At 46.0% G+C, this 11,931-nt stretch overlaps 1 protein-coding gene across 1 annotated transcript; it reads right to left on the reverse strand.

The window, feature by feature from the left end:
- Positions 1-6,950: 6,950 nt before the first annotated feature.
- Positions 6,951-7,898, reverse strand: LOC122925435 (olfactory receptor 11L1-like). The gene has a single exon (XM_044276795.1). It carries the CDS (start codon positions 7,896-7,898, stop codon positions 6,951-6,953), a length of 948 nt encoding a protein of 315 aa, XP_044132730.1.
- Positions 7,899-11,931: the final 4,033 nt, after the last annotated feature.

Raw genomic sequence — 11,931 nt, forward strand, 5'->3', positions numbered from 1 at the left:
TTATTTGCCGATTGTGTGTTTTTTGTATCTGTGTGTCCGCCACCGCCATCTACTGTTTAATATTTATTTAAATTAATAAAGATGATAGATATTTTGATACTTGTGTAGCACTGCGTTATATCATTTTCTAATATAGGAGTTGCAATTGTCTGTTTTTTGATACCGAGTGCTAAATGATTTAGGAGCCCGTTCTTGTATTGGGGTCAGTACTGTGAGTAGTATGACATGCAGATGACAGGCGTCGCTCTTAGAATCACTGCACACTTCACTTATTTTGGTAGTTACGGGCCCAAACTGACCAAATAACTCAAATGTGAACTCAGCCTTACAGGTCAATGTCAGCGCCAGGTACTGTATAAAGAACCGTGCAGAGGCCCAAGATCCTACTGTAGCGTGAAAGAGCGCACTCCTTTTACACCGCCATTAGACGATTTCACACATTTCGACAGAACCTGTTATACGCTGATACAAGTAGATCACCTGTGAGTGTGGGCTACAATATGTAGGTAAGACACGCAGGGAACTCCGCCGCCACATGGGCGAGCACCTTAATGATGCAATACACATGAAGGAGGCGCATGATGGAAGTGTAACGCCCCAAAGTGGCAATACCACCTTTGCGCCTTGCTACTGTCTTTATTGGTTAACCTCATGTCATCGTGTATTGTATTTGGTCAGGTCCAAACACTTTGCATTTCCTATTTTGCAACTGTTACGTTTAAATGTAATGTGCCTGGTTCACCAGCAAACACAGCAGAGCTACAGTTATCTAGGATGGAGCCTTCCATTCCATTCTAAACCCCCTCTGTGGAGGAGTGGGCGAGTGCCACTTCCTACAGGAAGGGTGGGTCTTAGTTAGGAGCAGTCTAGCTTACCCCCTGCTAGGGGAAGGAAGCAAGTGCTGGGCACGTCGCTGTTAGATGTCCATATGCCTAAGCCAAGCCAGCTAGAGCACCTTCAGCTCTGCTGGATATGGAGGCCACAGCTTACAGCCTCAGGAGACAGGAGGAAAAATTCCCTGGCCTACCTTAAGAAACAGACTACAGAGAAGAAGTTGCAGCATACAGAGAAAAGCTCAGTTATCCAGTCAGCCTGTCAGTACAGCAGAGCCAGAGAGCAACAGATGTAGCAGGGACTAGTTTGCATGGCAGAGTTTTAATGCCAAAGCCTGCTGGAGCCAAGATAAAGTCTGTAAACGTTTATGTATAGTTAAGCTGCTATTCAACTTCACCGCAAGGTTTGGACTCAAGTTATTTTTTCATCCCTCAATTACTACCCCCTATTTGTCTGCTTCAGAGCTGAGGCCTGGAGCCCAGCGTATCCAGGTAGGAGCACCATGACACAAATACACTTCAAGGGACATTGTAGGCCACCCTATACCACTCGGCCATTCCTACACCTGGGTACCACCAACATCAAGCATATTACAGAGCCCTAGGTCGCGGGGAATGTTGCAGAAAGACAACTTCCATCAGTTACAAAGGAATTTAACGCGTGTTTAGGCCGCCCAGAGGGAGTGACTGGGAGAAGCGTATTTTGCAGAGAGAAATATGGTGTTTTTTTTTATTAAACACACTAAGTCCCCATGGCCTGAATGAACAATTACATTTTGGTTGCTTTCTGTAATTTATTATCCCTTGGTTGTGTTCAGTACCTCTTTTTATTTATTTTCAGCCAGAAATGTCTATTATATGCCCAGCGTATGTGTATGAAAATAGACAGTTACAGCTTTTGTTATATATTATATCATGATGAGTTGAACTATAGGGGATATAGGTTGTGACTATATAGCAAGCTCTATGTTGAGTCACACACTGTGGCTAGGCTCCTTCCCCTGTACCTGACATGATGACGCTTTTAGGTTGCTATGGTAGCGACTCTTTTTATCGTTCTCCACAAACACACCCCTTTCTGTCCTCCTCTCCTCTCTTTGTGCATGCTCCATTGTGGCATTGGCGTGATGACGTCATCTGGCAGGCCAGGAGGCAGGGACGTACAGCGCATGCACTGAACATGTAACCCCTTCAGGACCCTGCCATTTTTCACCTTAAGGACCAGGCCATTTTTTGCGAATCTTACGTGTCACTTTATGTGGTGATAACTTTAAAACACTTTTACTTATCCAAGACATTCTGAGAATGTTTTCTCATAACATATTGTACTACATGATAGTGGGAAATTTGAGTCAAAATATTTCATTATTTTTATTTTTTTAAATACCAAATTTACCAACAATTTGGAAGAATTTGCAATTTCAAAATTTCAATTTCTCTGCTTTTAAAACAGATAGGGATACCTCATAAAATTGTTATTACTTTACATTTTCCATATGTCTACTTCATGTTTGGATCATTTTGTAGTTACATTTTCTTTTTTTGGGATGCTATAAGGCATAGAAGTTTAGAAGCAAAAACTTTCCAAAACCCAATTTTTAAGGACCGGTTCAGGTCTGAATCTGCAAAAAAAGGGAGTTAGTCAGCACATCCCAATGTGCAGGTGCACGCTGCCATGGCTAGAAACAGAGAAAAAAGGCAATGCAGCAACACTCTGCAAGCCAAATAAAGTACAATAATGCCATAGTCACAAAAAATATTCAAGTGCTAATGCTACGCTTATTTTATAAAGTGAGATGCTTGGCAAATGCATTTTGTACAAAACCATTTGGGCCCATCTGTCAAACGTCAAGGCCCCTTTTTTTTTGCAGATTTACAGCACTGGAGATGTGGCACTCCAGCGAGTCGAGCACTCCTGACTAGCCTGTCTGCCCCATAGGCTGATTTTAATTAGTTTCAGTATAAAGCTGTGGCCTGCTCTCACTGCATTCAATAGAAGCCGTCTGGCACCAGGAGAGGTATGGAGTGGGCTCGGCATGCATGTTGGTACCTGCATCCCCTGGAAGTAATGGAGGCCATTATGGCACCAAAAATGATAAAAGGCAGAGTGGACCCAGCATGCATGTGGAACTAACACTTCCTGAACTTTATGGCAGCCATTATTGTGCATAACAGGTAGTATTTAGTGTTAGGTTCCCGTCTTACAGAGATTGCCTTGACGTATGGCAGACGGGCCCAAATGGTTTTGTACAAAATGCATTTGCCCAGCATCTCAATTTATAAAATAAGCGTAGCATTAGCACTTGAATATTTTTTGGGACTATGGCATTATTGTACTTTATTTGGTTTGCAGAGTGCTGGTGCATTGCCCTTTTTTCTGCCCTTCGAGATGGCTTGTCGCCGAGCCTCGGGCACCCGACACAGCTTTACTCAGACTTTTGCCTGGGGCTTCATGACAATATAATAGTGGATTACGGAAGTACGTCCAGGGAGGTCAGAGAGCACATCCGTGTTCTGACAAAAAAAACAACCTGGCCTCCTGAGCCCGCTTAGAGGGAAGGCTGTCAGCAATATGTATGTGGCAGCTGCTTCAACTGCAAAAGAAAGAGATACTGGAACCTCTTCCGCAAGACAAACAGGCCGCAGGTTGTTCTCAGTACAGGTCTCCCTATCCTTCCAAGGTTTCAGTAAATTGACATGGAAGACCTGCTCCAGCTTCCGCCGACCTGGCTGGCGTACCTTAGGGCTCCTGTCACTTAGTGAGGAACTTAATGCCTATGGTCAGTACAAGAATCAAGACCCAATTTCCCGGGAGAAAGTTGTAGACCCAAGCCACTCGATTATAGACCCAACTCTGGGCTCGCTGAGCTGCCTCCATATGCTTCCTAACCAGTGGCAACACTGTCTCTATCCATTCTTGCATTTTGCTGATATATTCAATGGAGTGGTTGGAGTGGGCTGTTGTTCCCATGCCTCCTTGGCTACATCCAGCACCCTTCGGGGGTGTCTGCCATATAGCAGTTCGAAGGGCGAGAACTCGGTAGAGGCCTGGGGCACCTTTCGCACTGCAAACATTAGATAGGACAGAAAGAGGTCCCAGTCCCTCCCATCTTTGGATACCATTTTTTTCTAGCATATTTTTTAACATTTAGGTAAATCTCTCCATTAGACCATCCGTTTGCGGATGGTAAACAGACGTCCGGAACTATTTTATGTGCAGCAGACTTAGGTACTGGTCCTATTGAGGTCCATGGCGATTCTCTCGAAGGGTACCTCGATAATCGGAAGAGGTACTAGGGGACTACGGAGGTATAGCTTGGGGCTAGTTATCTGGCAGGTCGGGCAAGACATACAAAATTCTTCCACCTCTCTGAACACACTGGGCCAGTAAAACCGCTGCAGTATATAGTTCTGGGTTTTCTGTAGCCCCAGGTGTCCATTGAGAACATGTTGGTGGGCTAGTTCTAATACCAGCTTACAATATGCCTGGGGCAACAGCAATTGTTCAACATTCTCCCCTGTAGTTGGGTGACCTGATACAACAAATCATGGTGAACCACAAAACATGTAAAAACTGACTCGGCTCCGGGTTGTTGTGGTTCCCTATCAACTATCAAGTTTGGTCCCTGTGTTGTGAAGTGCCAAAATTGTCCCCTGAGACATTCAGGTCTGCAAATTCAGGGTCCGGCAGCAAGTTCTCCACCTCCCCAACCATCACATTTTGCAGGGTGGTCTCCTCCTCATCCACCAGAGTGGCGGTCACCCCTACCACTGGCCCTTCTGCTTAAGGTTCCCAGGGTTCTGGCACCCTGTCTGAGCAAGGCCAATCCACTGGGGCTGTCCCTGACTCTTGGGGATAGGGAGGTATTACTGCTGGCCACAGGGCTGGGAACAATGGGAAGTCTCTTCCTAGTATTAACTCAAAGTGCAGGTTCGTGGCCACTGCCATCTCATAGATACTCCTGGCGGCAACTGTGTTTAGTGACACCAGAGCGGTGGGGTAGTCTTTTAAGTCTCCATGTATATATAACATGCCGACTTTCTGGCCAGTAAACTCAGTGGGTCGCACCAGACTCCCCTAGTCCAGCACAGCCACTGCAGGAGTGACTCCTACTTCCAACTAACACAAATGTTTGTTATCAAGAGTCTCTGGGGTGCCTGACACACAGACCTTTCTAGCATACAGCGACTGTCAGTATCCAAAGTTTGTGTGCATGGGCTCAGCAAGGTGGGGACAGTCAGTCCTTACATGGACAGGATCATGACACCACCAACAGATTATCGGGGCCGGATCCTAGTGGGTACATCCCGAGCGGTCTTTCTCGGCTCTGGCTGCCGGGTCTGGGGCGGAGATTTTCTGGGTTTTATTGACCTTCTCCACAGAGAGCCCCCCTGTAGGTTCTTGGTAGCCTCATACCGCTCTACCAGGTCCAACATCTCAAGGGCACTAGCAGGAGACACCTGGCCAAACCAGTGCTGGAGGGGGTGTGGCAAAGCCCTCCAGAACTTGTCAGTCACAATAGGGTCTAGCATAGCAGTAGGATTTAGAAGCTTGGGCTGAAGCCGTTTTTGCAACAGGTGCAGCAAATCATAATATTGTGGTCTCGCTGGCTCGGCAGGATTAAACTCCCACTGATGCACGCGCTGGGCCTGGACCAACACATTCACCCCCAGTCGTGCCTGGATCTCACCCTTGACTTTATTGTAGTCCAGCTCTTGCTCGTCTGGTAAATCAAAGTAAACCTGTTGGGGTCCTGATGCCAGGAACGGAGTGATGTCCTCAGCCCACTGGTCACGGGGTAGACTCTCCCTCACGGCAACCTTCTTGAACACCACCAGGTAGGTCTTGACGTCATCCATTAGAGCCATTTTGGGGATCACCGTGCGGACGGCTATCCGGGCATTGTGGACCCCCTGTGATGCTCCTGCCGTCTGTAAGGCCATCACGTGTTGCAGCAGAAGCTGGTTCGTTTCTTGCTGTCACTGGTTAGCCTCCAAGAGGGCCTTGACTACACCCTCCATCTTGTCCACTGACACTGGTTGCAATTTAAAGGGCTTAATCCAGGACATAAAACCGTGCCCGGAAAAAATTAAAAAAGCTAATTATTCCAGTTTTACGTCAGCCTCGCTGCGTATGCACACATCATCACCACCAATTGTGGGGATTTGATCTGGTAGGCAGGGTAAATGAACGCAGTACAGAGGCACAAAACAGTTCTTAAAGTTCAGTGTTTATTCACAGAAGCAGGTTAACAAAAACAAAAGTCACCTTAGGTTTTAAGTCATGTTGCTCAATACAGCCGCAGGTACCGCTTAAGAAGTTCCAGTCCTGGTGATTAATTCACACTGTGCTGCTGGTACCACGGAAGACGAACAAGTCCAGGTGTTTGCTGACCTGTCCTCCCAGTCAGGCCGCAAGCCAACACCCAGCCACAGGCCTCACATACCACCTACTGCCACCCCGCTGGCCTTTTAAGACAGTCAGCTGTCAGCAAAGCCTGGACCGGCATATGAGATCCGGTTCAGTGCTTGACCTCACTTGGGTGTCAATCAGTCCAGCAGCACATGCTGGGAGGAAAATACCTTCCTCTCCACACCAAACCTTTCACTGTGTCACACAAAGATTTATTTATTTTTATTGTAAATTAAATGGTACTATTAAAAAGTAGAACTCGTCCTGCAGAATTCAAAAAGTTAAAAGTTATGACTCTTGGAAAAAAGGGAAGGAAAAATGAGAATGAAAACAATGTAAACTGGCTAGGCCATGAGCCATATAAACCATACCTTTTATAAAGCTCAAGTTGTGCAAAGGAGCACAGTCATGCTGGAACAGAAACCAGCTTTTATCACCTACTGCCAAAAGTTGGAAATTGCATATGCCTAAATTATTTTTCTAAGGCATATATTTACCAGTAACCACAAATATTTATGAACAGTCATGTGAAATTTGTGTAAAGCAGCCACTGTAATACAAAATACATAAGCAGCCATGAAAAAAATGTAGGTGTTCTATGTCTAGGCCATAGCGCATGTTGCATGTCAAGACAATGCTGGTGCTTCTATAAACCAATATTAAATAGGGTCATCATGTAGCACTGCACATTTGAAGCAAATGTTTCATCTTTTCCATCCATTCTGAAAGATGTAACTCATCATCTTCTGGATAGCTCTCTTGATCTCACTGTTACTCAGGCTGTAGATGATGGGGTTCATCACTGGTGTCACTACTATGTACAAGAGAGATCTGTATTTATTGGTATTGGATGTGGTTTCTTCAGATGGAGCCATGTAAACTGTGATTAGGGTTCCATAATATACACATACTGTGGTCAGGTGAGAGCTACAAGTGGAGAAGGTTTTTCTTCTACCATAAGCTGAAGAAATTTTAAGGATGGTGAAGAAAATAAAAATGTAGGTCATAATGATAAACGTAAATGGGAAAAGTATCCCAAAGATACAGAAAACAAAGTCTTGTAAAATGAAAATTGAAATGTCTGAAGTGGTCAATTCCACCAAGGGACCAATGTCACAGAAAAAATGGTCAATGTAATTCAAACCACAGAACTTAAACTGTATTAAAATAAAGAACTCACTTGATATCAACACAGTGACTAAAAACCATGACCCAATAATGAGCTGGAGACAAAGATCTGGACTCATCAGTGAAGAATAACGTAATGGATGGCAAATGGCCAAGTATCGATCATACGACATGAGAGCAATGAGGAAACATTGAATAAATCCACATATACCAAAGGAATACAACTGCATGAGACAGGCCCAAAAGGGCAAAATTCCCTCCTCGTCAAATATTATGCCCAGCATCATGGGCACAATGCTGGTGGTTACTAAAACATCAGCTATGGATAAGTGTTTCAGAAAGATGAACATTGGGGTTTTGAGGTGGTCAAAAGTGGTCACTAAAAGGATGATTAGAAGGTTTCCAACAATGATAAATGCATAAGTCAGGAAAAGACCAATAAATAGAAGAGTCTTGTACTTGTGTAGACCTCGGAATCCAAGAAGACGTATCTGAGTGATTTGTGTCTGATTCTCCTCACACATATTTTCTCCTATAAATTGAGAAAATGTAAGCCGTTACATATCTGAGAAGACCTGAATTGTATAGCCCTAAAAATAATATTAGGTACTATATTCTACTTACTAATGATCCCCCTCAGAGGAGGCTGAGAAGGGGTCTGGGGTATTTATAGCTGTGATATACTGTATAAGCCTTGTTGGGTCTTTTGATGGCAATGAAAACAATCCTTTCATGCTGATGGATTTTATATTGTCATATAAACAGAGAATCCCACAGGATCCGGGCACGATAATCGCACTCAAGTGACTGAAGTAGACAGATGGGACCAGTCATTTAGATTAACTGATAGTTAAGTGGCTCACTGGGAGAGGCTTCTTATAACTGAAAATAAGACAGTATAAAACTAAACAATGAATAATATGTTTGGTTAGAAATTGGCAGAAAGTTTGTTGATTTGCGATATATGTGAGTTTTTTGTGCTGTCTGCGTGTAGCAAACCATTACTGTTTTTTTTACTGTCATCCACAATCCTGCAGTGAGTCCAGCCTCCATAATGTGGCCCTGCCGTCATAACTTCATTACCTTGTTAACCAGTCCAACTAACAGTGGGGATGATCGGCCTATCCTGGAGCAGGGACTACCGGCCAATTAGACTCAGCAACATCTTCCTGTGTTTCCTGTCTATATGGTTTTTAAACAGGCAACAGCTGACCACGGTTGCCTGTGTTTGGTCTTCCTGCCTCACAAGTTGTGTTTGTAGGCGCTCAGGGTCCTGGATCATTCACCTGCTGCATATTTGTGACCTCACCTATGTTTGATGACTTTGCCTCTGATGTTATAGTTTTGACTAGAGATGAGCAAATTTCTCAAAAATGTTATTTGGACGGTTCGCTGAATTTCCCAAAAAGATTTGATCCAAATTTTTCACAACAAATCGAGTTAAAAACAGCTATTTCCTGGCTGTTGAGACCCTGTATACTGGTGTAGAACACTGTGCATTGCAGAAACATGCATAGGGAGTCCACTGTGGTAGTGAAATAATACTGTGAGTCAGTATAACACGCAGATGACAGGCATCACTTTTAGAATCACTGCACACTTCACTTATTTGGTTATTTAAGGGGCCAAAACTGAACAATTAACTCAAGTGTGAACCCAGCCTTATAGGTCAATATTAGCACCAGGTATAAACAACTGTGCCGTGGCCCAAGATTCTATTATAGAGTGAAAGAGCGCACTGCTTTTCAGCTGAATCCACATAGCTTTCTATAGAACCTGTTCTGTTACACACTGAGACAAGTAGAGCCCCCCTCACAGAGTGGAGAGGGTGTCAGCAGTAAGTTTGTATTGACCTCACTGTTTATTTTGCCCGCTCTACACAAAACCACCACAGGAGCCAGGAACAGGAACAACTCTTACAAGAGCTAGAAGTAATAGCCAGGGGAGTATACACGTATAGCAATCCCCACACACATGAGACGAGGCTCTATGTTGAATGTAAAACAACAACACTTTAATGGGTAATTTTTCAGCCTTTTATGCAGGTCTCCTAGCAAGGGACACTCCCCCTGGGGCCCTTGTAGAAGACTGTGACAGTTTATATTTTAGCCAATCACATGAATTTACGGTATTGAAACCTTCCCAGCAATTGTACACAAAACCCCCTTCCCTCTGTCTGTAACACAATCAACAAAATACAATGAGCATTGTCTTTGACGCAATTAACTAACACACTGGCATTGTCTGAGATGCAATTAACTAACACACTGGCATTGTCTGAGACGCAATCAACAAAATACAATTACCAAACGCAATGGGCTAACTTAATCTCTCACAGGCAGCAAACACACATTTTTCCCAACATACAGAAAACACCTCAAAACCCCACACATCCCCATAATGTATACATTCATGGATAGCTCTGATCTGGGTGAGCAACATATCCAAAAATCACCCAGATCCAGGCAGGGGTTCCTGAATTCCATGGAAGTCACATTTGGCCAGCCGCAAGCATGGCTTTCCTGCCCAAAACAGTTCCACAGATTTAAGCTTATGGGCCATAATCCTGTGGGAAGAGGCTGGTAGCCAGGCCCCTCCAAAACCCAGTGGTGAGGCTGGTTTTGCCACACATCTCCCCCTCCCAGGGAAGACTAACCAGATACCTGACCTCATGACGGTCGGTACCTGAGTTAGTCTGGCAGACCACCCACAACCAAATACTGGACCTGTTGAATTTTGGGGCCTGGCTCTGTTCTGTACGTCCCCAGCTGTTGAGTGGGCATCTGCTACTCCTTGCTTCATTGGTGTTCTCTAGCTTGGAGCTGTAGGTACTTGGTGGGCAGAGGCCGACTGCGCTCTGCCCAGATGCCAGCTCTTCTGCTGGGGTAGCCTGTGAGGAGTCAGCCTCTGGACAAGAGGATAGGGGAGGGCAGAGGCCAACTGCACTCTGCCCAGATTCCAGCTCTTCCGCTGGGATGGGGTCAGGGAATCCTGCCCCCAAGATCTTGTTGTGGATGAGCTGTGGAGAGGAGGGATCGCTTACCTCCTCCTCCTGGCATTCCTGCGGGGTTGGTAGGAGATCCGTACCGGCTGTCCAGCATCCCGGTAGGCCTGGTGCAGAGACTGTGGTCCCATCTGCCCCATTGGAGTTAGGGGTGCTGTCCCCCTGTGGTTAGGGAGAGAGACTGATTGTCTCCTCTCCCTTTAAGGTACACTGCCGCTGGGGAATGGAGACAATGCTCTCCTCTTCCTGCAAAACATACTGCCGTTGGGGAGCAGGACCAACTGTCCCTACTCCCTGAAACTCCGGCTGCCGTTGGGGATCTGGGCCGACTGCCCAGCATCCCTGTAGGGCCGGTGGAGAGAACTTCGTCCCATTTCCACCTGCCATATGGGTTTCCCCCCAGGACCAGTCTATGAGGTCCCCTACCTCTGTAGCTGGTACTGAAGCAGGGGATACTTCAGTCGGGTCTTCCCAGCTGTAGGGTTGTAGGTCTAGGATGGCCACCCAGCTCTCTGGCAGTGTATCTTGGGACCAAATTGAGCTGAAGAAGTATTAGTAGTCCTGCTCCAGCTCCCAATCCTTTGTCACTAGAGATGCCAGGTCTTGTCTCACCTCTCTCACTGTAGCCCAATCATGCATAGCCTCCCTGTAGTCATAGAGATCCCAGAACCGGGACTCTCCAGCATCTCCGAATTCCGGTTCTGCAAAGGCCTCAAACAACAGGCCAGGGCCATCATAATCCTCACCCTCGAGTCTGTCGTGCTTAGCCATCCAGGGGGAGTGCCAAATCACATACCACCAGAGTGCCTGGTAGGCGTTCTCTAGCCAAAGCTCCTTCCATACCAGGCTCTCCAGTTCTGTCACCCACTCATCCAGGGGCTGCTTCCTTAAGAGACCCATCCGCATCGCCACACGCTCCTGTAGCCGCTGCTCATAACTGGGGAGGCTCTCACCTCACCGCCGCTGGGCATTTTCCAGGGCATCATACCAGATTTCCTTTCTGTCTGCATACCTGTAGTCCACGGCTGCCTCCTCCTCCTCGTTATAGAACGCTGTCCGAAGACTAGTTGATTCCATCCTGCTGTATCCAGGGGCGCTGTACCGATACTAGCGTTGCCATCAATTTTGTAAATCCATGAACGGTGTCTCCGAGCTGCTTCTCCTCTTACTAGGACGCCATCCCACTGCTTGCCACCAAAGTAACGGATCTCCTAGCACCCCGACCGGGTACCTCCGTTAATGGATGCTTTCCAGTGCTTCCCGAGGACTCCAAGCACTCCGCTCTACACCAAAACCACCACAGGAGCCAGGAACAGGAACAGCTCTTACAAGAGCTAGAAATAATAGCCAGGGGAGTATACAAGTATAGCAATCCCCACACACATGAGACGAGGCTCTATGTTGAATGTAAAACAGCAACACTTTAATGGGTTATTTTTCAGCCTTTTATGCAGGTCTCCTAGCAAGGGACACTCCCCCTGGGGCCCTTGTAGAAGACTGTGACAGTTTATATTTTAGCCAATCACATGCATTTACAGTATTGACACCTTCCC

The sequence above is a fragment of the Bufo gargarizans genome, chromosome 2 (assembly GCF_014858855.1).
Source record: "Bufo gargarizans isolate SCDJY-AF-19 chromosome 2, ASM1485885v1, whole genome shotgun sequence".
Classification (NCBI taxonomy): Eukaryota; Metazoa; Chordata; class Amphibia; order Anura; family Bufonidae; genus Bufo; species Bufo gargarizans.

What these genes read in the sequence shown, in the direction of transcription:
- LOC122925435 (XM_044276795.1), bottom strand. Translation starts at nt 7,898, where the DNA reads ATGTGTGAGGAGAATCAGACACAAATCACTCAGATACGTCTTCTTGGA.